This window comes from Globicephala melas, chromosome 15 (assembly GCF_963455315.2).
Source record: "Globicephala melas chromosome 15, mGloMel1.2, whole genome shotgun sequence".
NCBI lineage: Eukaryota > Metazoa > Chordata > Mammalia > Artiodactyla > Delphinidae > Globicephala > Globicephala melas.
The window spans coordinates 33,913,723-33,936,790 of record NC_083328.1 but is presented as its reverse complement, the minus strand read 5'-3'; the positions used below and the strand labels follow the sequence as shown (position 1 = coordinate 33,936,790).

General features: G+C 53.0%; 2 protein-coding genes across 4 annotated transcripts; both read right to left on the bottom strand.

Annotated features, from left to right (window-relative positions):
• Window positions 1–1,320: 1,320 nt before the first annotated feature.
• NAGPA (N-acetylglucosamine-1-phosphodiester alpha-N-acetylglucosaminidase) lies at window positions 1,321–10,291 on the bottom strand. Of its 3 annotated transcripts, none has more exons than XM_030883883.3 (11): window positions 10,200–10,291; window positions 9,653–10,111; window positions 8,516–8,655; window positions 7,427–7,535; window positions 6,215–6,343; window positions 5,527–5,732; window positions 5,375–5,422; window positions 4,202–4,330; window positions 3,910–4,041; window positions 3,761–3,824; window positions 1,321–2,273 (listed from the first exon to the last, which is right to left on the bottom strand). In XM_030883883.3, exons 1-11 carry the CDS (start codon window positions 10,283–10,285, stop codon window positions 2,150–2,152), a joined length of 1,626 nt encoding a protein of 541 aa, XP_030739743.1. In that variant the 5' UTR covers window positions 10,286–10,291; the 3' UTR covers window positions 1,321–2,149. The 3 variants fall into 3 exon arrangements, with proteins under 3 accessions (XP_030739743.1, XP_030739741.1, XP_030739742.1); XM_030883881.3 differs by having other exon boundaries at window positions 1,323–2,360; XM_030883882.3 differs by having other exon boundaries at window positions 1,324–2,360; window positions 9,653–10,108; window positions 10,200–10,285.
• A 1,144-nt stretch (window positions 10,292–11,435) lies between these two features.
• Window positions 11,436–19,591, bottom strand: C15H16orf89 (chromosome 15 C16orf89 homolog). The gene is given in 8 exon segments (XM_030883803.1): window positions 11,436–11,566; window positions 12,533–12,574; window positions 12,577–12,615; window positions 14,079–14,183; window positions 14,857–14,992; window positions 16,358–16,475; window positions 17,771–17,900; window positions 19,504–19,591. Coding segments are annotated over 8 exon segments (789 nt in total).
• Between the last annotated feature and the right edge of the window lie 3,477 nt (window positions 19,592–23,068).

Genomic DNA, 23,068 nt, shown 5'->3' with positions numbered 1-23,068 from the left:
CGCGGACCAGAGCTATGTCCTCAGCTGTGGCCACCCCAGACCAGGCCCCAGCTGGCCCATTAGCTGATGGCAGGCACATAAGTGAGCCCAGCTGGACTCACTGATCCTAGCCCAGATCAACAGAATCACCCAGCTGACCTTAGAAGCACAAGAAACAATTATTTTTCATGAGAAGCAATGACTGGTTGTTTAAAGCCACCAGTTTTGGGCTTGTTTTCTGCACAGCACTAGGTAACCGCTACAGTTACAGTCCAAGATCAAGGTGTTGGCAGATTCCATGCTTGGTGAGGGTCTGCTTCCTGGCTTGTAGACGGCCATCCTCTCACCGTGTTCTCACAGCCTTGTCCTTTTGTGTGCACGTGGAGATGGTGCTCTCCTGTCTCCTCCACTTCTTATAAGGGCACCACCCTCATGACCTCATCTAAGCCTAATTTAATTAAACCAAAGGCCCCACCTCCAAATACCATCACATTGGGAGTTAGGGCTTCAACATACAAACCTTGGGGGGACGCAAACATTCAGTCCATCACGTGCCTGGATCTATTTGAGGATCTGCTGGAAACAGCAGCACCTCCCCCACCTCCCCTCCCCCAAAAGCTGCTAAGCACACAGTGTGATATTATATTCATGGGGCAGGGTGTCGCCAGGCACTTCCTAAAGACCCTTCGAGGCCACAAGTTACAAACTCTAATACTCGCCGGGATGCAGGTCACAGGTGAGGGAAGCCAGCTGCTGGGGCTGTTATGAGCTGGAGAGGACAGATCCAGACGGCACCAGCCAATCTCAGCTCGGACAAGTCATTGCCTCTTTGCTGCGGCAGGAGGGCATCAGCTGGGGCTTCGAGTTCTTTCTTTTAAAGAGAAACCAGAGGACTTCCCTCGTGGTGCAGGGGTTAAGAATCCGCCTGCCAATGCAGGGGACATGGGTTTGAGCCCTGGTCTGGGCAGATCCCACATGCCGCAGAGCAAATAAGCCCATGCGCCGTAACAACTGAGCCTGCGCTCTAGAGCCCGCGAGCCACAACTACTGAAGCCCATGTGCCTAGAGCCCGTGCTCCACAACAAGAGAAGCCACTGCAGTGAGAAGCCCGTGCACCACAACAAAGCGTAGCCCCCGCTTGCCACAACAAGAGAAAGCCTGTGCGCAGCAACGAAGACCCAATGCTGCCAAAAATAAATAAATTTATATATATATAAAAAAAGACAGAAACCAGAAAACTGGAGTTAACCTCTTGACTTTTAAGCGTTGGTAACTAATTTAAATTCTACTAAAACATGGTGCGGACTAAACTTTCCTCTTTCAAAGTGTGGTCCAGACACCTGCAGCCATCACCTGGGAGCTCAGTGAGACCTGCAGACTCCGAGGCTCCAGCCCAGGCCAGAATCTGCATTTTTAGCAAGCTCTTCCAGGTAATTCGAGTACACTTTAAAGTGAGAACCCGTGGATTAAACAAAATAGATAAGGGAGCTGGACATGCCCCTGACTCAGGTTAAGCAGCCCCACCTGTCAAAATCTAGGGGTCCCTCAATTCCACGATTCCGCATTCAGATGCCGCTCCAGGGGTCCTTTTATTATATCAATTTATTCAAGTGGTAGAAAAACCCTTCTGGCGGCAGGACAAAATAGAGAGCCTGTAAACATGATTTCACCCCTCTTCCCTTTAAGGAGCTTCCCATGACGGGAAATAGAATTCTAGTTGGCAAGTTCGGTGATGAGGTCTATAAAAAAGGGTCCCTCGATGTGGCCATAGTCTCTTCACCCCATCCGAGGGGGCTGGCTGGACCCTGCCACTTGGCCACAGTTCGGTCATCATGAGTTCCACTGGCAGCGCCCCTGCCCCAGGAGGCTGGAGGCTCTTTGGCAGCAGCAGGACAGGCCCTTGGGGGACAGGCCTCGTGAGCGGCAGGCACAGGCAGGCGGGGAAGGAGGCAGCGTCTCTCCAGGGCGCGCTGTATCGCTAGGGTTGCACGGCAACGCCTGCACGGCAGGCGGCCAGGTGAGGGGCTGAGGCACAGGTGCTGTCAGAAGCCTGGCTTGGCACGTGGGTCGAGACCACCCAGATGGTCAGTGGCCTTGGAATTTCCCCTGCAGAAGCCAGAGCTCATGGCAACGAGCCTCCAGAACAGGTCATGATGGGCAGCTAGAGGCTTCAGTCCTTGAAAGGGTTACAGGTGTCACCCGGTTGCTCCTTCTCAGCAGCCAGGAGCTCCCCGTTCATCTCCTGCAGTGGGTGGTAGACGTAGGCCCCATCCAGGTGCCGGCTCCTCGCTGCCCTTGACCCGAGGAACAAGGACACGTTTGCCACCGTGCTGATCAGCAGAAGGAAAACTAGGGCCAAGGTGATGGCCAGCCAGGTGGTCCTGGGGGCAGGAGAGAAACCCCGAACGGGGACACTGTTGGGCACTTCGGGCTGGGGGTGTGCTGGAGGGGCTCCCTCCCTCCCCTCACTTGGCTCCTCCTCCCAGAACAGGGGCACAGGGTCGGAGGCCTCCAGGGACCGCACACTGTCGAGGAACAAATGGGCCTGGTGGGGTGGAGGGCACACTCCACGCATGTTCGGGAGCAGCAGGGACAGTTGTTATGTGGCCGGTGCGGCCACATCTCCTGATATTTCAAGAGCAGCCGTGGAAAAAAAAAAAGATTTTTACATGAACGTTACTGAGTTTCAGATGTTGCTAATAAGTGTAAATTTCAATGGGTACAGGCCACATGTAATACAGCTGGGGACCTAATCTGCCCCGGGAAGCAGCAGTTTGCATTCTATGCTTCCGGGGATGTTGACAACAGAGGCTGGGTTCTCTCCAGGGTCCTCAAAGCACACAGAGCAGGGAGGACCCACACCCCTTCCTCCAAGGCAGGGAGCTGGCGGGGATGGGTGGGGTCCTTCAATGATCTTTTTTCCTTCACGTGAGTCTTTGTCTGAAGCCCTCAATGCAAAAGCAGACTGCTCGGGCGGCAGGGCCTGCAGCTGTGCCCCTCAGCACCCCATGGCACCCCTTCCCTCACTGCAGGTCTCACACCCGAGGAGGCTGAGCTTGGGGTGCAGGGCTCCCGGGAACCACTGTCCCTGCTCCGCTGCAATTCCCAGCACACTTCCAGGATTTTCCTCCAGGCCCCACCCGACTCAGGGTCAGGACCTCCAGGAGGGATCTGGGATCTGCGTTTGTGATGAGCTCCCAGGTGCTGCCTCCAGGACAAGGCCAAGGGGCTTTTCGTTCACACCTACGCCTGCTTCCCACTTTGAGGGGACGGGGCTGGGCCGGGCACCCAGGGGGGGCTATGGGACATGAGAACCATGAGAAGAGAGGTTCTCCAAGTGGGGCTCCCAGACCGACAGCATTGGTTCTTGAACCCAGCTCTCTCTTTTAACACACTCCTCTGCAGGTCAAGTTGAAGACCCCCTGCACTAGAAAATAAAGGCCCAACACGAGGGGTGAACACCCCCAGGTGTCAGAGAAATGACGTGAACTGCTCAGGGCTTCATGCTTCTTGCACCGGAAGCTGAGAAAAAAAGCCCACACCCTGGCCCCTAGATTCCACTGGGGTGGTGGCCAGGGTCCTTCTCAGCATCTCCCTGGACAGCACAGGTGGCTGCGAGCATCACCTAGGACTCTCCCTGTGCTTATGTCAGAGAATTGTCATCTGGTGCCCAGCTGCCACTTCCTAGCCCTGCCCAGACCCTGAGCGGAGGCCACGCCTCAAAGGCAGAGGGAGGGGGGATTCCTCCCACCCCTGTCCCAGCTCCCAGCAAAGTACCTACCTGGTGAAAAGGGAGAGTTCTCCTGCCCGCAGGGTGTCCTCGGGTAGCGGGAGACACTGCTTCACTGCAAGATGCCAGGGAGAGGCTGAAGGTTGGGAGAGGAGGGGTCTGCCCCCTGCTGTCCCCGGGGAGCCTGGGAGGGCCCGTACCTCGGGAGAGGATGCTATTCAAGGTGCGTGACCAGGTGAGGCTGCAGTTGCCGGTCTGGGGGTCGCAGGGACACTGGTGCTCACACTTGCAAGGGCTCTGGCAGTCTGGCCCGTACCAGCCGAGGGGACACTCTGCAGGGAGGAGCCAGGAGGACAGAGGTGGAGGCATCAGTGGCAGGGCCTCTCTCTGCACTGCCGGGATGGGCCCAGTGGTGTGCTGAGCTGAGCGGATGCAGAAGCATCCCCTGGGCGGGGCTCCCTCTTGGCTGAGTCAGGGGCCCTTCCAGCTTACCCTGCATACAGATGTCGCCAGTGAAGCCAGGGGGACAGGTGCAGGTCCCCCGAACTGGGTCACAGGTGGCTCCATTATGACACTGACACTTCTTGGCACAGTCCTCCCCAAAGGAGCCGCTGGTGCACGCTGGGATGAGGGAAGCAGGGCCTTTGCAAAATCTGGTCCTGCCCCGCAACCCCACCCCAGGCTGGGGCCAACAGGATTGCAAACGCAACTCTCTCGCCCCAAGTGGCCCTGTAGGTTCACATGTTCTCCCAACAGATAGTTCTGGAGAAGTCGGTACGCGGCAGGCCCCGAGGCTGTGATCTCGTTGAGGGCAGGCAGCCAGCAAGCCAGAAAGCAGGTGTCAAAGGACAAGGGAGGACACACGCTGGAGGGACGGGACCGATTGTGGCAGCAGCAAAGCACTGAGGAGGTGGGGTGGGGAGGCCTCTGAGGACCTGACATTGAGGCTTGGAGAGCAGGGCGTGGCTGGAGCCCTCAGGGCCTGGCAGGTCATGCTGAGGAGTTCAAGTTTTTCACTCAGAGCCAAAGAAAGCCACTAAGGATTTAAGCTATGGAGGGTTATGAGTGCGTTGAGCTGTGTCCTCCCAAAGATATGTTCTAATCCCCAGAACCTGTGAATGTGAACTTATTTGGAAATAGGGTCTTTGCAGATGCAATTAAGTTAAGGATCTTGAAATGAAAACATCCTGCACTTAAGGTGGACCCAAGTCCAGTGGCCTGGGGTCCTTGTAAGAGGACAGAGCGGGAGACTGGAGACAGACAGGGGAGAAGGCTGTGCCTGTGAAGTCAGAGGCAGAGATGGGGTGATGCAGCCACCAGCCCAGGAATGCATGGGACCCCCAGAAGCTGGAAGAGGCAGGAAGGACCCTCCCCCAGACCTTTCAGAGCCAGTGCAGCCCTACTGACCCCTTGATTATGGAGCTCTAGCCTCCAGAACTGTGAGAGAATAAAGTAATGTTTTAAGCCTGAGTTGGTGGAATCTGTTGCAGCAGCCCCAGGACACTAATACAGTGATTTACACGTGAGGCAAAAGCATGAGACAAGAGGCAAGCGACTTGCAGACCAGGAGGCAGGGATAAAGGCAGCTGAGGCTCGCAGCTGCCAGGCTCACCCTCTCCCGTGTGCCCAGGGGGCTGGGGAGGAGGCTGGCCTGGTGGCTTTTACCTTCACTGCAGTTGGACCCTGTCCATCCAGCTTCGCAGCGGCAGCCGGCTGCCAAGACAAGACCGAGAAGGTCAGGTGAGGGCCCAGGCAGGGCTGGGGCAGTGAGAGCGGGGAGCCCGGGATGGAGCTGCCTCCCAAAGAGTCCCACTCACTCTCCGTGCAGAGCCCATGCTGGCTGCAGTTGGCGGGGCCACAGTCCAGCTCGCTGCAGGCGGCGCCCCGCCAGAAGCGCCCCGTACACTGGCAGCGCCCCTCCACACAAGTCCCGTGGCCGTTGCAGTCAGACGGCTGGCAGCGGGGCTCGTGCACACACACCACGGTGGACACATGGCGAGGACAGCGCCACATGTTGTCCTGGCTGCAGAAGAAACAGGAGTGTGAAGAGAGGCTGAAGTGCTGGCCACCCCAGCAAACCCTCAAACCCCCCCACTGCAGCCCCTGAGGGCTGCCTTTCCCTGCCTCTCTTCATTGTCCCTTCTCCAGCCTTTTACAGGTTCTTCTCACCCCCAACAATCCCTTCCACCCCAGGGCCTTTGCACATGCTCTTCTATGCCCAGAAGGCTCTCCCATGCCCACCTAGCCCCTCATCCTCCAGATCTCAGCTCATGCTTCACTATCCTCAGGTCTTTCCTGACCAATCACCCCCTTCCATCGGCCTGGGCGGTGCTGGTACGCTACATACACTTCCTGTAAGCAGCGAGAAGCAGGGGTCTTGGCTCCTCCTGCTCTCTGCTGAATCCCCAGAGACGGGCACAGAGTAGGTACTCAATATTTGTTGAATGAGACAGTCGGGGACAAGCTTGGCCTTGGACCTCAACAAGGGCGCTCTGGTATGCTTACCAGTGATCGGATGGGTAACTGGCCAAGGTCCCGTTGAGCACGAAGGTGGCAGAGCCCCCTCCGTCCAGGTTGATGGCATTTACCACGTTCTGTTTCAGCAGGAACTCCGCCATCTCCCACAGGTTAATGCTGTGGCACAAGACCAGTGCTGCTGACCTTGCCACAGCCGTTTCTGGGTTAATGCATCTTACTTTCCACAGTGGACAGTATCACACACCCACTATGGCAGGCAAATTTCTAAGTGCCCCCCGAAAGGTGTCCTGTCCCAATCCCGGGAAGCTGTGACTATAACAAGAGATCACTCTCCTGATCCTGTTATGATACATGGCACAGCTGTCTGCAAATGGGCACACTGTCCTGGATTATCTGGGTGGCCCCGATGGAATCACAGGAGCCCTTAAAAGCAGACAGCTTTCTATGGCTGAGGCAGAAGAGGAAGTGAGAGAGATTGGAAATACAAGGGGATTAGACGGATTTGACACATCTTTGCAGCTTGAAGATCTACAAGAGGAGGGTATATACGTAAGGGGGAACGTGGGCGGCCTCATGAGTGGAGAGGCCCCCAGCCAGCAATGACACAAAGACCTCAGTCCTACAACTCCAAGGAACTGTAGTCTGCCAACAACCTGAAGAAGCTGGGAAGAGGATTCTTCCCCAGAAGCTCCAGATAAGCACTCTGCCTGGCCAACAGCTGGGTTTTGTCTGTGGGACATCCTGAACAGAGAACTCAGTTGGGCCCCCCCACCCACTGACTCCTGACCTACAGAGCTTTGATCTAACAAATCAGTGCTGCCTGTGCTAATTTGTTACACAGCAACAGCAGACTAGCACACTCACTTTACAGAGGAGGAAACAGCAGCTCAGAGAGGTCAAATGACTTGTCTATGGCCACAGAGCCAGCAGATGGCCAAACTAGGATTGGAACCGAGGTCTACTCCCAGCTAACTTTGTGATAATTTCCTTTCACCCCAATCAGCGCTCAGGAGAGATGAGGCCCTAAGTTGGCGAGACTGAGAGCAAGTGTGTGGAAGATGATGAGTTCTTGGAAGTGGGACAGATCTAGGGACCCTCTGCCTGTGGGAAGACAGGGAACAGATGGCTGTGAACATCCCCAGGGAACAGCTGGAGGTCAGAAGGGCAGCTGTTGGTGGGCTGGAGTTCCTCAGAGCAGGACTCAGCCCAGGCCTAGAGGCCCTGGCTCACGGCACTCACCCCCGCTGCTCCGTCTGCCCGTCCACGTGGAAGAGCACCAGCTGCCCCTCCCGGTCGTGGCCCACGGCTGTCCTGGCTGACATCACGTTCACAAATTTGCTGAAGGAACCTGAAGGAGAGGCAGCCTGGCTGATCACCTGGCCCTTCGGGAGGCCTACTAAGCTCTGCCTGCCACTTCCTGCCAGTCACTCTCCACAGAGACATCACTCTCCACCTCCAGGTCTATGCATGCAACATCTCTCTTCCCGTGCCCCGCCCCAGTCAGTCTCCGCAGAGTAGCCAAAGGGCTGTTCTTCAATGTAAATCAAGATCAAACTCCAGGTGAAAATGCTCCAACGGCCTCCACTGTCCTTAGAACAAAATCCAAATGCCTTACCAAGGCCTGGGATGACCTCCTTAGCCTGCTTCTTCTACCTCATCTCCTGGGGGCCCACGCCTCTGAACACCCTGCAGCCACTTTCTACTTCTGGCTGGACTGCACTTCTCCCCAGCTCTTCCCATGGCTTGCGCCTTCTGGTCTAAGTCACCTCCTCCATGAGGCCTTCCCTGACTGCACAGTCTAAAACAGCCCATTTCCACATCAGGGCCATGGGGAACCTTCCCTGTCCCAGTATTCCATATCCCAGTGGTTCTCAAAATTGAATGTCAATCAGAATCACACAGGGGGCTCCTTAGAACACACACTCTTGGGCCTCAGCCCCAGGGATTCTGATTCTGTAGCACTGAGGCACAGGGGTAGGGGCTGAAATTCTGCATTTATAACAGGCTCCTCGGTGATGCTGATGCTGCCGGTCCACAAACATTTTAGGAACACTTCTTTATTCTCTTGTCCATAGCTCCTTTCCTCCAACTTTTTCTTTCTTAGCACTTACCACTTCTTTCCAGTGTACTTAATATCTATTTCATTTCTTATATAGTCCACAATGCAGGGATCTTATCTGCTTTAATCCCCACTGATCCCCAATACCTAGAATAGTACTTGTTGAAAGACTTCCCCCACCACCCCACTGGTCCTGGTTTTCAAGAGGCTTGTTGCCAACACCCCCACTCATCACCCACATCTCATCATACTCATTGCCCGTCCCCCACCTGTCTCCTGTGTCTCATCGCACTCAGCCGCCTGACTCTCGTTAATGTAGATGCTTCCGTTGCGAATCAGCCACACGACCCCGCTCAGCAGCTGCACAAACGGATTCTCAGTGTCCAGCACCTCCTCTTCAGACAGGTACCTGGACACAGGGAAGGCATGAGATTCAGTCAACAGCAGTGGCAGCTGCAGGTAGTGCCCTCCCCCCCACACACACTACCCCCGCCCGCCCCACCACCTGGCTACTTGATTCCTCCTCATGCCCAGGAACCTGCCTGGTCCTGGAAGCAATCTTTGCAAACAGTCTACGCATCCCAATCTACACTTCATTTAACAGAAACAACCATCCCCAACAGATCACAAGTCCACCTATGGCCCTTGTTCTCTCAGGCCGTCACCCCAGCCAAACTACCATCTGATGCCTGCAACAGCCTCTTAATTGGCCTCCTTGCTCCTACTACGGCCCAACCAGCCTAGTATCCAGCAGGGTCAGAGCAAGCTTTAAAATGACCCAAGTCAAAATAAATAAATAAATGACCAAAGTCGGTCCTATCCTCCTCTGATATTTTGCTCCTTCCTTCGGTCCCTCACACACACCAAGCCCCTCTGCACCTCTGAGCCTTAGTGCTTGCTGTTCCTTCTGACTGCAATGCTCCTCCTCCAGTTCTGACTCTGGCTGACTTGTGATTAATTTTCATGTCTCAACTCAAAGGTCACCTCCTCAGACAAGTCCTTCCTTATCACCTTCCCGAAACTCAACACTCTATTTACAATCTGTTCAACGCTTCACTGCACATATACCATTTGAATTAACTTAATTATCTCCCTGGGTTTTGTTTATTTTTCCTAGTAATGGGGTGGGGGGGTAGTGTCCTTTTTTGAAGGCAAAGGCTGTGCTTGTTCACAGCTATATCCTCAGTACGCAGCACATTTACCGACCCAAAGCAAGCGCTACACGATACTGTAAAATGAATAAACTCTACAAGGAAGGTATTACTTTCCCCATCCTGAAGATGAGAAAACGGAGGCTCAGTTTGGTTAGGGGACTTGAACACGGCGGCACGGCTACACCTCAACTCTCAGGCCCTCTGCTCTAGAATCTAGGGCCTAGACAGTCACGGGACTCCCCGCCTCCTCACCCGGTGACCAGGGTCCCGTCGCGGCGAATCCCGAACTGCGCGTTCTGCAGCCCCCCGGCGCTGCTCACCCGCCGTCCGTCGCTCACAACGTTCCCCAGGCACTCGCCCGTATCCATGCGGAAGAAGCCGCCATTCTGGGCGACGCTGCAGCCGGCCGCCCGCGCCGTCTCCTCCACGGTGGCGCGGCGCCTTGAAGCGCAGCCGCCGGGCCCGCCGGGCTCCAGCACCGAGAAGGTGCGCAGGGGCTCGGCGGCCCGCGTCAGGTGGCCGGCCACCGCCCGGTCTGCGAAGTGCGAGACGAAGATGCGTACGTTGGGGCCGCGGGCACCGGCGTTTGAGGGGGACAGCGGCCACCTCTCGTGCTCGCGGCTGCCGGCGCGCACCCTTGTGCAGTCCCGGGCAGAGCGCGCCCGCGTGCGGGAGTAAGGCAGCAGCAAGTCATCGTCGCGGGAGGCCCTGCTGGGATGGGGCAGACCTGAGCTCGGAGTGCTGTGCCCGGGTCTGGGGGACCCCCCCAACGAGGCTTGACCCAGGCAGCTGTACTCACCCCGAGCCGAGGTCGCCGGACGCCTCACCGAGGAAGCCGCGCAGTGAAATGAAGAAGAGAAGGCAGCGACCCATGGAGGCCGCCATGTTGGACTCGGGCCTCCGGTCACGTGGGCTCACCCCACATGACTTAGGACTTCTGGTGGCAGCTTTTAGCTCTGAATTGCTTATACTTTTCTGGATATCCCAAAATCTCTTCCTGTAATTTACTGTGTTATTTTAGAAGGGGCGGGCGCTGGGGCGGCGGGAAGTTTTCACGTTGATGTAATTTGAAGTCTATGGAAAGTTAAAAAAAGGTAGTATAAAGAATTCTCTTACACTTTTTACTTATCTTTACCAATTGTTAACGTTTGCGCTTTATTCATAGACTTTTTTTTTTTTTTTTGGTACGTGGGCCTCTCACTGTTGTGGCCTCTCGTTGTGGAGCACAGGCTTCGGACGCGCAGGCTTAGCGGCCATGGCTCACGGGCCCAGCCGCTCCGTGGCATGTGGGATCTATCCCGGACTGGGGCACGAACCCGTGTCCCCTGCATCGGCAGGCGGACGCTCAACCACTGCGCCACCAGGGAATCCCCCTAGCTTTTTTTTTTTTAATGCCCATGTGCACGTAGCCTGAAATCAGCACCACAGACACACCTGGACCTATAATAAGTTTCCAGGTCTTTTCCCAGACATGAGATTAGTGTCGGGGCTCCACCTGACACATTTAGTTATGCTCACACTGAAGCAGAACAGGAGGGAAGAGAAGCAAGCTGGGAATGAGAGAAACGTTGATGAGCCAGCCCCCCACCCCCACCGCACCCCCCGGCCCCGCCAACTGCCTCGGGACAAGCTCCCAGGGAATGCGACATCCTCACTGTGCAGGAGCAGGTAACATTTACCTGGCACTTACTACATTACAGGTACTGTTCTCAGTACTCTACAGACATAACTGTCACAGCTGTGGAGGTAATATAGAGATAGGTGCTATAATTATCCCAAGTGAAGTTGTCTGAAAGGCTGAGGAACAAGACTCAACTCCCCACTCAACTGCACTCTAAATTTATTCATCTGCTCCGAGCCTGGGTCCATCCCAGCCCCACATCCCCAGCCCTGCTCCCTGAGGGGATGACACTGGATTGCTTTGCTTGGGCTGCCTCCTTCTCAGGGTGTGACCCAGGTCCCAGGACTAAGGAAGGAAGGACGAAAGGCGTGCGTTTCACCTTCCTGGCAGGTGGCAGGCATGGAACCATCCTTGTCAGTGGCTGCTGGGTGGTGGTGGTGTGGGCGGCCGCAGCTCTCCGTCTGCTGGCGGGAGTTCCGCCAGGACGTAGATGAAGCCGCCCAGGGCTGCGACAGCCATGGCCGTGTTGTGGGAAGAGCAGCCATCTGGGGAGGCACAGGCCCTGCTGTGAGTGCTGGGGGGTGGCCACCGTTCCATTGGGAGTACTTTTCAGATGTTCCCTCGGCCAGCCTGGGGACGTGTGGCCACCAGAACTGTGTTCATCACTTGTCCCCTGGCTCAAAGATCCCCTCTCTGCCCTTCTTTGCTCCAAACCCCAGTGCACCAACCCCTCCAAACTACATTTCCCAGACTGCCCTGCCCACCACAGGCAGGCACAGGTGGGATGAGGGGAGAAGCCAGGGTATTTCTCCCCTTGCCCCTCTCTGTCTCCTCTGTGTCCAGCCTCTGCAGGCTCCGCTCACCCCATCTCCTCTCACGGTCCCTCCAGCTCTGCCTCCAGGGAGGACGGGGGCTTCCTGCAGTGGTTAATGTCTGTGTTTTCTCACCTTTTCTGTTTCCAGCTCTTGCAGCACCTCTGAGTTCCCTATATTCAATTCCCTCTGCTGAAGTTCCTGATGCAGGTTCTGTTTTCCTGACTAGACTTTGACCGAGAGCAGTTATCTCTGTGACTTTCAGTGTGTAATACACTGAAACTTCTCTCTCTCTTTTTTTTTTTTTTTGCGGTACGCGGGCCTCTGTGGAGCACAGGCTCCGGACGCGCAGGCTCAGCGGCCATGGCTCACGGGCCCAGCCGCTTCGCAGCATGTGGGATCTTCCCAGACCAGGGCACAAACCCGTGTCCCCTGCATCGGCAGGCGGACTCTCAACCACTGCGCCACCACGGAAGCCCTGAAACTTCTCTTTTATGTTCCCTTCACTGGAGACAGCATCTCTGGACTCCCCACTTTCAAAGAGGAGGGCATCAGAGACTCCTACCCTTCCCTCTAGCTCCCAAACACAAAGGCCCCCCACCCTGGCTCCTGGGTGATGCTGGGAGCCTGTTTTCCTTGAATGCAAGCCGTGTGTATCCTTTCTAGGTTTTGGTTTCATGTCTTGGGTATTTTCATTACCTGTAAATTGTTTTTCTCGCCTCTTCACTCTTCTCAAAAGAGTTGGTACTGAATGGCTTTGGGTAATTCTTCATCTTCAGCAGCTGAGAGAAGAATGAAAGGTGAACTTCTCAAGATGGATTTTTAAATATTACTGGCTAAGCCCCCTACTCTTCACAACACCTCAAGCAACTCAAGTCTTCTCTTGAATCTGGAGGCACTTCTGGAAGTTTCCTCGTGCCCCTGGGTAGAGATACTTCCACACCACCTCAATATGCGTCTACTGATGTTTCCCAAATTGTGGTCCCCCAATCACCCATATCAGAATGGCCAGAGGAGCTCACTGAAAATGGGGGTCCGCAGCCCCTCCACCTGCTGAATCTATAGGTCTGGAGGCCTGAGAATCTTCATTTTATAAACGCCTCTGTCTTAAAACAGACTACCTTATTTCAAAAGCTTTGGTCTTTGAGCATCCTAAGCTTCTCATTTGGGAAGCCAGCATTTACTGGGAGCCTTGTCTGTACCTGGCAAAAGCTAGGTGGTTTCATATGTATTATGTCTACTCCTCGTAGCTCAGGAAGGTGGAGATTATTTTGCTCATTTATTTATAGACAGGAAAATTGAGGCTCAGAGAGGTGAAGTGATATACTCCAAAGAGGACCAGCTGTCTGGTGTCACATGGCTGGAAAGGGGCTGCATCCTCTGCCTTTCCACCCTCTGCTTCTTCTTCTTCTTCTTTTTCTCTATTTCTTCTTTTTATTCTTTATTTTTTTAAATTTTTGGCCATGACTCGCGGCATGTGGGAATCTTAGTTTCCCGACCAGGGATCAAGACTCCATGGAAGCATGGAGTCTTAACCACTGGACCGGTGGGGAAGTCCCAGCTTCTTCTTTTTAAAAAAATTTTGTTGAAGTACAGTTTACAATGTTGTGTTTAATTTCTGCTGTACAGCAAAGTGACTCAGTTATACATATACATATTCTTTTTCATATTCTTTTCCGTTATGGTTTATCATAGGATATTGAATATAGATCCCTCCACCCCTGCTTCTGTGTCACCACCTCTCAGACATCTCCCCTGACTACTCTGCCTAAAGAAGCTTCTCCAATGTTCTTTTCTCTCTCAGCCTGATGTATCCTTCACAATCATTATCAGAACTCGCATTTCACTTACTGGTTTGTGTAGGTGGTTTCTGTCTCTTTTCCTCGTTTCTCTTTTCCCTGCCTAGTTTCTCCAGAGCCTAGAACTGTGTCTGGCATATAGTAGGTGCTCAGGGAATACTTGATGAAGAAATGAATTTGTTAACACAGGTGCAGGGGTCCGATATCTTCCAACAAGACCGCCCCTCATCCTGCAAAGTTTTGGCTTCCAAAACTCTGAGCCTATTTCCACGTGTGTGTGTGTGTGTGTGTGTATGTGTGTGTGTGCATGTGTATGCATGGACATGCATGTTGCACACCTCTCTCTGCACCCCCCCAACACCAGTACATCCTTTCCCCAACTGGCATAGAAGCCCAGTGCCCCCACCCCCACCCCTGCTCCCAGCCAGGGAGGAAGTACAGCTCACCTGGCTTCCCAAAGCATCCTTTCTGTGGCTTCTGCCAGCTGAGAATGGCCTCCAGCCACCGGAGTTTATAGAATTTGGAGAAGCCACTGATTCCACAGAACGTGACTGGAAGCAAAGACAGGGGACCCTCTTCAGGCCTATCCCCCAGGCCCACCTCTTCCCCCTCCCCAAGGCCACCATGGTGCCACCTGCTAGAGAGGGGTGGCACCAGCAGGTGAGCACTCAGCACAGTGGCTGCAAGGAGGCAGCCCTGAGGGTCTGCCTTAGTAAGCAGGGGCCCCCAAACCTGGGTCCTGCCTTGTTCAGTCTTTCCAGAGCTCCGTCACTGGGTCAGATTTTGGGGGCAGCAAGCAGTCAAAACAGTGGCAGATAAAATACAGGATGCCCACTTAAATTTATTTCCAATAAATGATGAATAAAAAATTGTTAAGTAGGACTTCCCTGGTGGTCCAGTGGTTAAGACTAAGTGCTTCCACTCTTCCACTGCAGGGGACGCAGTTTCGATCCCTGATTGGGGAACTAAGATCCAGCATGCCACACGGTGTGGCAAAAAAATTTAAAAAAAGAAAAAAATTGTTAAGTATAGCCCATGCAATGTTTGGGGTACACTTATACTAAAAATGTATTCGTTGTTTATCTGAAGTTCAAATTTGCCTGGGCCTCTTATATTTTCATTTGCTAAACCTGGCAGCCCTAGTGTATGTGTGTGTTTGTGTGTGTGGCCGGAATCAGGGACACCCTGCTGCTTTGTTCCTAGAGCAGAATGCGGGGGGCCCATTGTTTTCTATGAAGAGGTCCCGGGTGGGGTAGGCGTATCCGATGGCCTCAGCTCTCCGGTTCAGGTCCATCATGTTGGCACAGAAGAGGTTCATGTAGCGCTGGCTCTGGCGGAACAGCCCCTTCGTGCATTCCGTCTGGGGGAGCAAACACCAAGAGACAAGGAAGTTGGTGGTCTGAGCGATTCATGCACGCTGTTACAGGAAAAGACCTGCTGTTCTGAAACGGTTTTTTAAGTGGCTGCCTTTGGGGCAAGTCCTTTCCCTTTTCCCAAAATTTCTTCCCTATCCACACTCCCAGCCTGGTGGGGCTTAGTCACCGGGGGACAGAGAGAGCTGAGTTCGAGCCCCGGCTCTGCAGCTTAGGAGCTGTGCGACTTCCACCCCCTAAATTAACCTTTGTGAGCCTCAAGGGTTTTCATGGGGAAAGGGCGATGCCGATGGGAGCTGCACCCGAGGGGCGCTTGTGTGTGTGTGTTGGGGGGGGGGACCGGTACCATAACCTGGAAGTGCCTGACACGACGCCCGACACTAGGGGGCGCTCTAAAGCGCTCTGTCACCGCATTCTGACTTCAGCCTAACCCCGCAAGCAGGCAGCTACAGTGCAGCTCAAAGCCTGGGCCGCGGAGCGGTTGCACGGAGACAAGGACAGGGGATGAGAACAGGCTTTGGAAACTTCTATAGCAATATGTCAGAGCAACTTTCTATCTGCTGAATCTAGTAATCACAATAACTTTCCTTGTAACTTGGCTTTTATTGTATTTACAAAAACACTGGGCTGTGACAGCTTACAAATAAATAATAATAAAAAAATCTATTAAACAAAATCAGCAAGTTCTTTCTTGGCTAAGAATTTATGGACATTGAGTAACATTTTTGAATAGAGATAGCAAGCCCTACTTTGTATATAAATAAATATATGTTTAAAATGAGTATTTAGCGAGAGTTCCCTGATGGTCTAGTGGTTAGGATTCGGTGCTTTCACTGCCATGGCCCGGGTTCATTCCCTGGTCAGAGAACTGAGATCCCACAAGCCCCATGGTGAGGCCAAAATAAAATAAAATAAAATGTGTATCTAGCAAATCTTGTGCTTGGAAGAGTGTTTGGGCACAGGAGAAGTGATGGTGGGGCTCTTTTGGTCTTGGTTTGGTTTTCTGGAAGCAGCTAGCTACTGACTTTGTTCTAAGACCTTTTTCCATCTGTTGTTTACTGAGTTCTTTCTGCTGCTTCACTCTCTCTTCTTCTAATACCCTGTGATCCAGTTCAGCATGCAAAGTGCAACAGAACCTCATCCCCCCCCCCACCGCCCCACCACACCACTGTGGTTGGATTTCATGGCTGAACAATGACAGGCCACTCACTTCCGCCTCCTGAGGTCTGAAGCAGGGGTTTAAAACCTGCTTATTTTCCAGGTGTGAACATACGAAACCACACTGTCACGAGCCCCTTTCAGTCATTCTTCCTCTTCCTTGGGCTGTGGTTGAGCCCACGCCAGGCACTCACCATTCTGGCCGAGAGGAAGAAGAGCAGCTGGTGAGACAGACAGTAGCCAGAGCAGCCGGGCCTGGTCATGAGGGTCTTGCAGAAACCGGAGAGCCTGCAGGGCTGGCTGCTGCTTGTTCTGTGGGAGAAGTGGTTCCAAGCTGTTAAAAGTGTCCTGAATGAAGCCCGAGGGCACGGAGCCTTTCCTGGTCCTGATGCCCCCTCTAGTTATTAGACCCCCCAGTAGGGTCCAGGCACACAGCCATGCCAGATAAACACAGGTGTCCTGTGTCTGGATTGGCTAAATTGTTGCCCCCGGCCCAGGGGAGGCGATGCTGGAGCTATCCTGAGTTAGGGGAGCCACCAGGAGCTGCGACTTCCCATTTCTCCATGGGACCCCCAAGTACCATGTTTCCCAGAATTGCCCTAAACAGCAGATCCCTGGACCCAGAACAGCAGATCCCCGGGCCTGGCATGCCCACCCCCCTGTGCCAAGCCTGCCCCATGGAAGGGACAGGGCAGGTCCCTCACTGGAGCATAGCCCGTCTGCAAGCCCAGCTGTGTCCTGGCCCAAACACCTCTCTGAAGGATGCTGAGAAGGTGGGAGCTCGGGCACCTGCTGCCCCTTCTGCTCATGGGTTTCATGGGTCCCTGCACCTAGGGCTGCCCCTTGGGGGTTTGCTCCAAGCCCACTGCACAGCAGGTGAGCTAAACTAGGCTGGGTCCTTCTTTCTGGGGCCTACAGCGCTGTCCTGCCTTCTGGGACTGGTTCTCCTTGCCAGATGCAGTTCACATTTGTTCTACAGAACCATAAAACAAATGTGAACTGCATCTGGCTAAGAGAACCGGTCCACCATGGGAGGTCAGCCCCCTGCGGTGGGGTCAGGGAAGGTTCTGGAGGAAGGATGCTGGAGCTGGCCCTGAAGTGTGAGCAGAGTTACTTAGGCACATGGCCTGGGACGGGGCAGGGTGGGAGGAGGCCCCACAGAGGTGACTGCCAGGCACAGGCAAACGCTTAAAGTGGGAGGGAGCCAGTGCCTTTGAGAGTCTGAAAAGAGGCCCCAGGGCTTGGACCGGAGTGGCCCGGGGACCTGGAAGGGCAGAGGAGTTGGGGCTTTTCCTGAGAACAAGGAAGCTTCGCACTGGGGTGGGGTGTTCAGATGTGCTTTTTGGAAGGATCCCTCTGGTGTGGGGAGACCAGCCAGTTGGGGAGTGCAGGGCGTGGAGGTAGGTGTTTGGAGAGGGCTGGAAGCCTCGGGTGGAGAGAGGGGGGCTGACTCACAGTGATGGGTGGGAGAAGGAACAGCTCTCAGGGGAGCTTGCGCCTGGTTTTGCCCAAACCCCTGGGAATTTGGAGAGTGAGTGGGATGGGAGGACTGGCGGAGGGCAAGCACTTTGGGATTTTCAGGAAGCGGGGCCCATCCAGGGGGCCACCCGGTTCCCAGCAGCTGCACCAGGCACAGGTCACTGTGCTCCTCTGAGAAGGAGTCCTGCTGCTCAAACGTGGAGTAGACCATGGAGGCCTTGGTGCGGGTCCAGATGTGCGGGAGCTTCCAAAACCAGGCTCAACCGCTGGCTGGAACTCTGGCAGAGAGGAGAGGGTTGCAGGGAGACCCAGGAGCAGTGGGCCATGCTGAGCTTAACCGCCCCCCAGGTTCCTGTGGTTTTGAGCCCACGAACTGGCTGTCCCTCCCCTGGCAGCCCTGAGCACACTCGGGTGCCTTCAGGGCTCCAAGCCTTGCCTGAGGGTTGGACACTGCATTTGAAACACAAAGGAAGCTCTTTCTCTAAAAAATTTTTTAAAAATCACTAGGAACAGTGTTGGGATGGGCTCTGACTAAATCTATCACATCCCATGGAAGCTTGAGACATATAAGTAGGGTTAGTTGACACCTTTTGTTCCATTAGAATGTGGAGCTCTTATGGAACAGACTTCACGATGACACGGGCTAGGATGGTCTTAAGGACCAGGCCTGGGAGAGGGTGGGGGACGCCGACTGCAGAGGGACAGGCCGAAGCTCGGGAGGGCTGGGGTCTGGTCATGATGTCTGGCCAGTTATCTCCCCACTCACCCCCACGGACCTGGGAGCTGGGAGCCTGGGAGGCAGGGCTGGACCATACAAGGAGCTGGTTTATTTATATATTTATTTATGGCTGTGTTGGGTCTTCGTTTCTGTGCGAGGGCTTTCTCTAGTTGTGGCAAGCGGGGGCCACTCTTCATCGCAGTGCGCGGGCCTCTCACTATCGCGGCCTCTCTTGTTGCGGAGCACAGGCTCCAGACACGCAGGCTCAGTAGTTGTGGCTCACGGGCCTAGATGCTCCGCGGCATGTGGGATCCTCCCAGACCAGGGCTCGAACCCATGTCCCCTGCATTAGCAGGCAGATTCTCAACCACTGTGCCACCAGGGAAACCCCTGTTTTTTTTCTTTTAATTTTATTTATTTTTTTTGGCTGCATCGGGTCTTAGTTGCAGCATGTGGGATCTTTCGATGCGGGATGCGGACTCTTCATTGTGGCACTTGGGCTTCTCTCTAGTTGTGGCGTGAGGGTTTTCTCTCTCTAGTTGAGGCGCGCGAGCTCAGTAGTTGTGGCACGCAGGCTTAGTTGCCCCGCGGCATGTGGGATCTTAGTCCTTGAACAGGGATCGAACCTGCATCCCCTGCATTGCAAGGCAGATTCTTTACCACTGGACCACCAGGGAAGTCCCTTTTTAAAAAATAAGTTTGGAATAAGATCGTTTGAGGGCACACCTGCCCCCTGAACTGAACAGAGGATTTCTTAGAGTGGAGCCTGTCCAGTAGGGACAGAATATGAGCTGCAAAGGGCGAGCTTCGTGGGTGCTTCAAAATCGTCTAGTGGCCACATTAAAAAAAAACAAAGAGAAGCAGGTGAAATGAATTTTAACAATCTATTTTATTTGAACAAATAGATCCCAATATCCAAAATATTATGTTTTCAACTTGCTGTCAACATGAAAAATCAATAAAAATTAATTATTTGCATTCTTTTTTTAATATCATTTTTCTACTACTAAGTTTGAAATCTGGGGAGTATTACACTCGTGGCACATTTCAGCTCAGGCTGGGTACATTTCAAGAGCCCCACAGCCACGTGTGCTTCTCGTATTGGGACAGTGAGGACTTAGCGCCCTCATGCAGCTCACTCACTGTGAAAGTACATGTGTTTCCCTGCTTTGTCACTGTTGGAGTACTGGGTGCTGTCCCGAACTTCACTGGGACTACTACGTGTATGCATGCCATATGCCCTTTCTAAAAAATTCTGAATTCAGAAACATATCTGGTCCCCAGGGTTTCAGTTAAGAGATTATAGATCTGTAAGAATAATAAAAATACCACCACCAAAATGGGCATCTGATGTTCCTTGTGGGCAGGCTCCAGGTCAGGGTTTCTCAATCTATTTTTCATTCTTGCCCTTCTCCAGCCTTTTAAGACATTTCCCCGTGAACATTTAAAAATAATAGCTTTTTTGAGATATAATTTGTTACCGAGTCCAAGCTCGCTCTGCTCGCTGCACAACAGGCCAATGAGTGGGGAGACGAAGTGTTGAGGGAAGGAACACGACTTTATTCGGAAAGCTGGCAGACCGAGAAGATGGCAGACTAGTGTCTCTGGTAAACCATCTTATGGAGTTTGGATGCCAGTTTCTTTTATAGTACAGAGAAGGGGAGGAGATGAGGAAGTAAAGTAAAAAGGCCATAATTGCGAAAATCCCCTGGTGAGGGGATGTGTTAATTTCTTCTTTCTTGAAGCCATCCACAGGTTGGGGGGGGGGTTCAGATTATCTCCCTGTGAGCTGAACAGAGGCACTTTAGTTTAACTTTCAGGCAAAGGGGCAGGGTTCCCTGAGGCAGGCCATTATGTATGATTATAATAACAAAAGCAACGAAAAGCAAAGGTTAAAGTCAAAGAAACAGATTGAACATGGAGTCCAATTTAGCTCTTCCCTGTTACAAATTCACATGCCCTTTTAAAGTATACACTTTGGCAGTGTCTCTTAAAAGTATATTCACAAAGTTGTGCAAACACCACCACTGTCTAATTCTGAAATATTTTCATCCCCCAAAAAAGAAACCCCACATCCATCAGCAATCACTCCCCATCCCCCCAACCTCAGCCCCTGGCAACCACTACTCTGTTTTCTGGTTCCATGGATTTGCCTACTCTTGACATTTCACACAAATACTCATTCAATATATGACCTTTTGTGTCTGACTTCTTTCACTGAGCATAACGTTTTCAAAGTTCATGTATCTTGTAGCATGAATCAGTGCTTCATTCCTTTTTTATGCCTGAAAAATATTCCATTGTATGGATAGATCACGTTATCCATTCATCAGTTGATGGGCACTTGAGTTGTTTCCATCTTTCTGCTACTGTAAATGATGGTGATATAAACATTCATTAACGGGTTTTTGTTTGAAAACCTGTCTTCAGTTCTCTAGGGTATACGCCTAGGAGTGCAATTGCTGGGTCACATGGTAACTGTACGCTTACGTTTAACTTACTGAAGAACTGCCAGACGACTTTCCACAGCAGCTGCACCATTTTCCACAGCCACCAGTGATGTGGGAGGGTTCCTCCTGCACAAGTTTTTGTTCAGAACTCCTGTGAAATTTTTGTTTGGCTGCACTGTACAGCATGTGGGATCTTAGTTCCCCAACCAGGGACTGAACCCATGACTCCTGCATTGGGAGCACAGAGTCTTAACCACTGGACCACCAGGGAAGTCCCTGTTGAAAATTTTTTTTTAAGATTTATTTATTTAATTTATTTTTGGCTGCATCAGGTCTTAGTTGCTGCATGCGGGCTCTTCGTGGTGGTGCTTAGGCTTCTCTCTAGTTGTGGTGTGCAGGTTTTCTCTTCTCCAGTTGTGGTGTGCAGGCTCCAGGGCATGTGGGCTCTGTAGTTTGTGGCATGCAGGCTCTAGTTGAGGCGCGTGAGCTCAGTCGTTGTGGCACGAGGGCCTAGTGGATCTTAGTTCCCTGACCAGGGATTGAACCCGCATCCCCTGCACTGTAAGGTGGATTCTTTACCACTGGACCACCAGGGAAATCCCCAGGTGAAATTTTAATACTGCAGATATATTGCATATTTATTTGTGTGCCGTATCTATATCTGCACTTTATACATAAATGAGTATGTTTTTCTTTACTCCTCAAGAACCGTTTTTTTCTGGCTTGGGTGTGTCACTGAGAACGACTGTTCCAGGTGAAGCCTGTCACCATCATCACTTGTTAACCCCTACAACAACCCCTCAAGTGGGTACTATTCTTATCCCCTTTTGTACCTTAAAATCTGAGGTTCTGGGGGGAAAGTGACTTATTTTGACCCCCTGTCTCACAGCTAGGATGAGGTGGTTCAGGGATTCCAACACCTGAGTCCACATCCTTTTTTTTTCTTCTTTTTAAATTTTTATTTATTATTATTATTTTAAAATTTATTTTTGGCTGCGTTGGGTCTTCGTTGCTGTGCGCAGGGCTTTCTCTAGTTGTGGCGAGTGGGGGCTACTCTTCGTTGCCCTGTGCGGGCTTCTCATTGCGGTGGCTTCTCTTGTTGTGGAGCACAGGCTCTAGGCACGTGGACTTCAGTAGTTGTGGCTCACAGACTCAGTGGTTGTGGCATGCAGGCTCAGTAGTTGTGGCACGCGGGCTCTAGAGCACAGGCTCAGTAGTTATGGTGCACGGGCTTAGATGCTCCGTGGCATGTGAGATCTTCCCAGACCAGGTCTCAAACCTGTGTCCCCTGCATTGGCAGGTGGATTCTTAACCACTGCGCCACCAGGGAAGTCCCCCGAGCCCACTTCTTAATCGTGGAAATTCTGCCAAGGTTCAGCCTCCTGTCTCTGGAAAGGGAAACAGTACCCTCTTGACCTCTGGGAGGACTGAATTTCATGTGTGATGTTGGCCAAGTGGGCAAGCAGTACAAGCAGGACTGGCTTGTGATGCATCCTGCTTCTCTATCTCCCTAGAGAAACGATCCCAACGCCTTCCTCAATCAGGCTTTCATATTCCAGGACGAGGCGTTTACCTCTGGTTTGTCACAACCATGGCACCTGGTCCTTATCCTCTTAGATCATGAGAACAAGAGGGGCTCTCTGAGATGTGAAGTCCCCATCCCTTAATTTACAGGTCAGGAAAGCCAACTGATAGAGAGTGACTTGCTCAAGTTCAAGGCACCCTGAGGCCAAGGTCTCTGGATCCCAGCCCCGTCCCACCTCAGAGGGTGCCCGGAGTGGGCAGGGCATGCGTTCCAGCTTCACACCCTTGGCAATGTAACGGAAGGCAGTGGCCTCCCTGGGAACTGGGGCATTAACGAGGCTGCGCATGGTGTCTGTCTGCCCATCCCTCCATCCGTATGTATGTACTCGTCCTTCCTTACCCTCTTCTACCCTCAGGTTTCAAGCCCTGCCTCTGCCACACACTCACTAATGTTGTGACCTTCAATGACCTCACCTGTAAGAAGGGGAGTCACAGGGCTATTGGGAGAAGCAAAGGAGATACATGCCAAGTCCTGAGCTGGGTTCTAGGGTCCCTGGTGTTGCCCCATCCAGGCTCTCATCAAGGGAGGAGGCGCTGTGTCATTTGTCTAATATGTGGGTGGGTGAGGTGGGGCTGAGGGCAGGTGGTCGCTGTGCCTGACGTGCAGGTTCTGGGGCAGCTCCCAAGGCAAGGGCAGAGGGGGTGGCTTCAAGGGGACCCATTTCAAAGTCAAA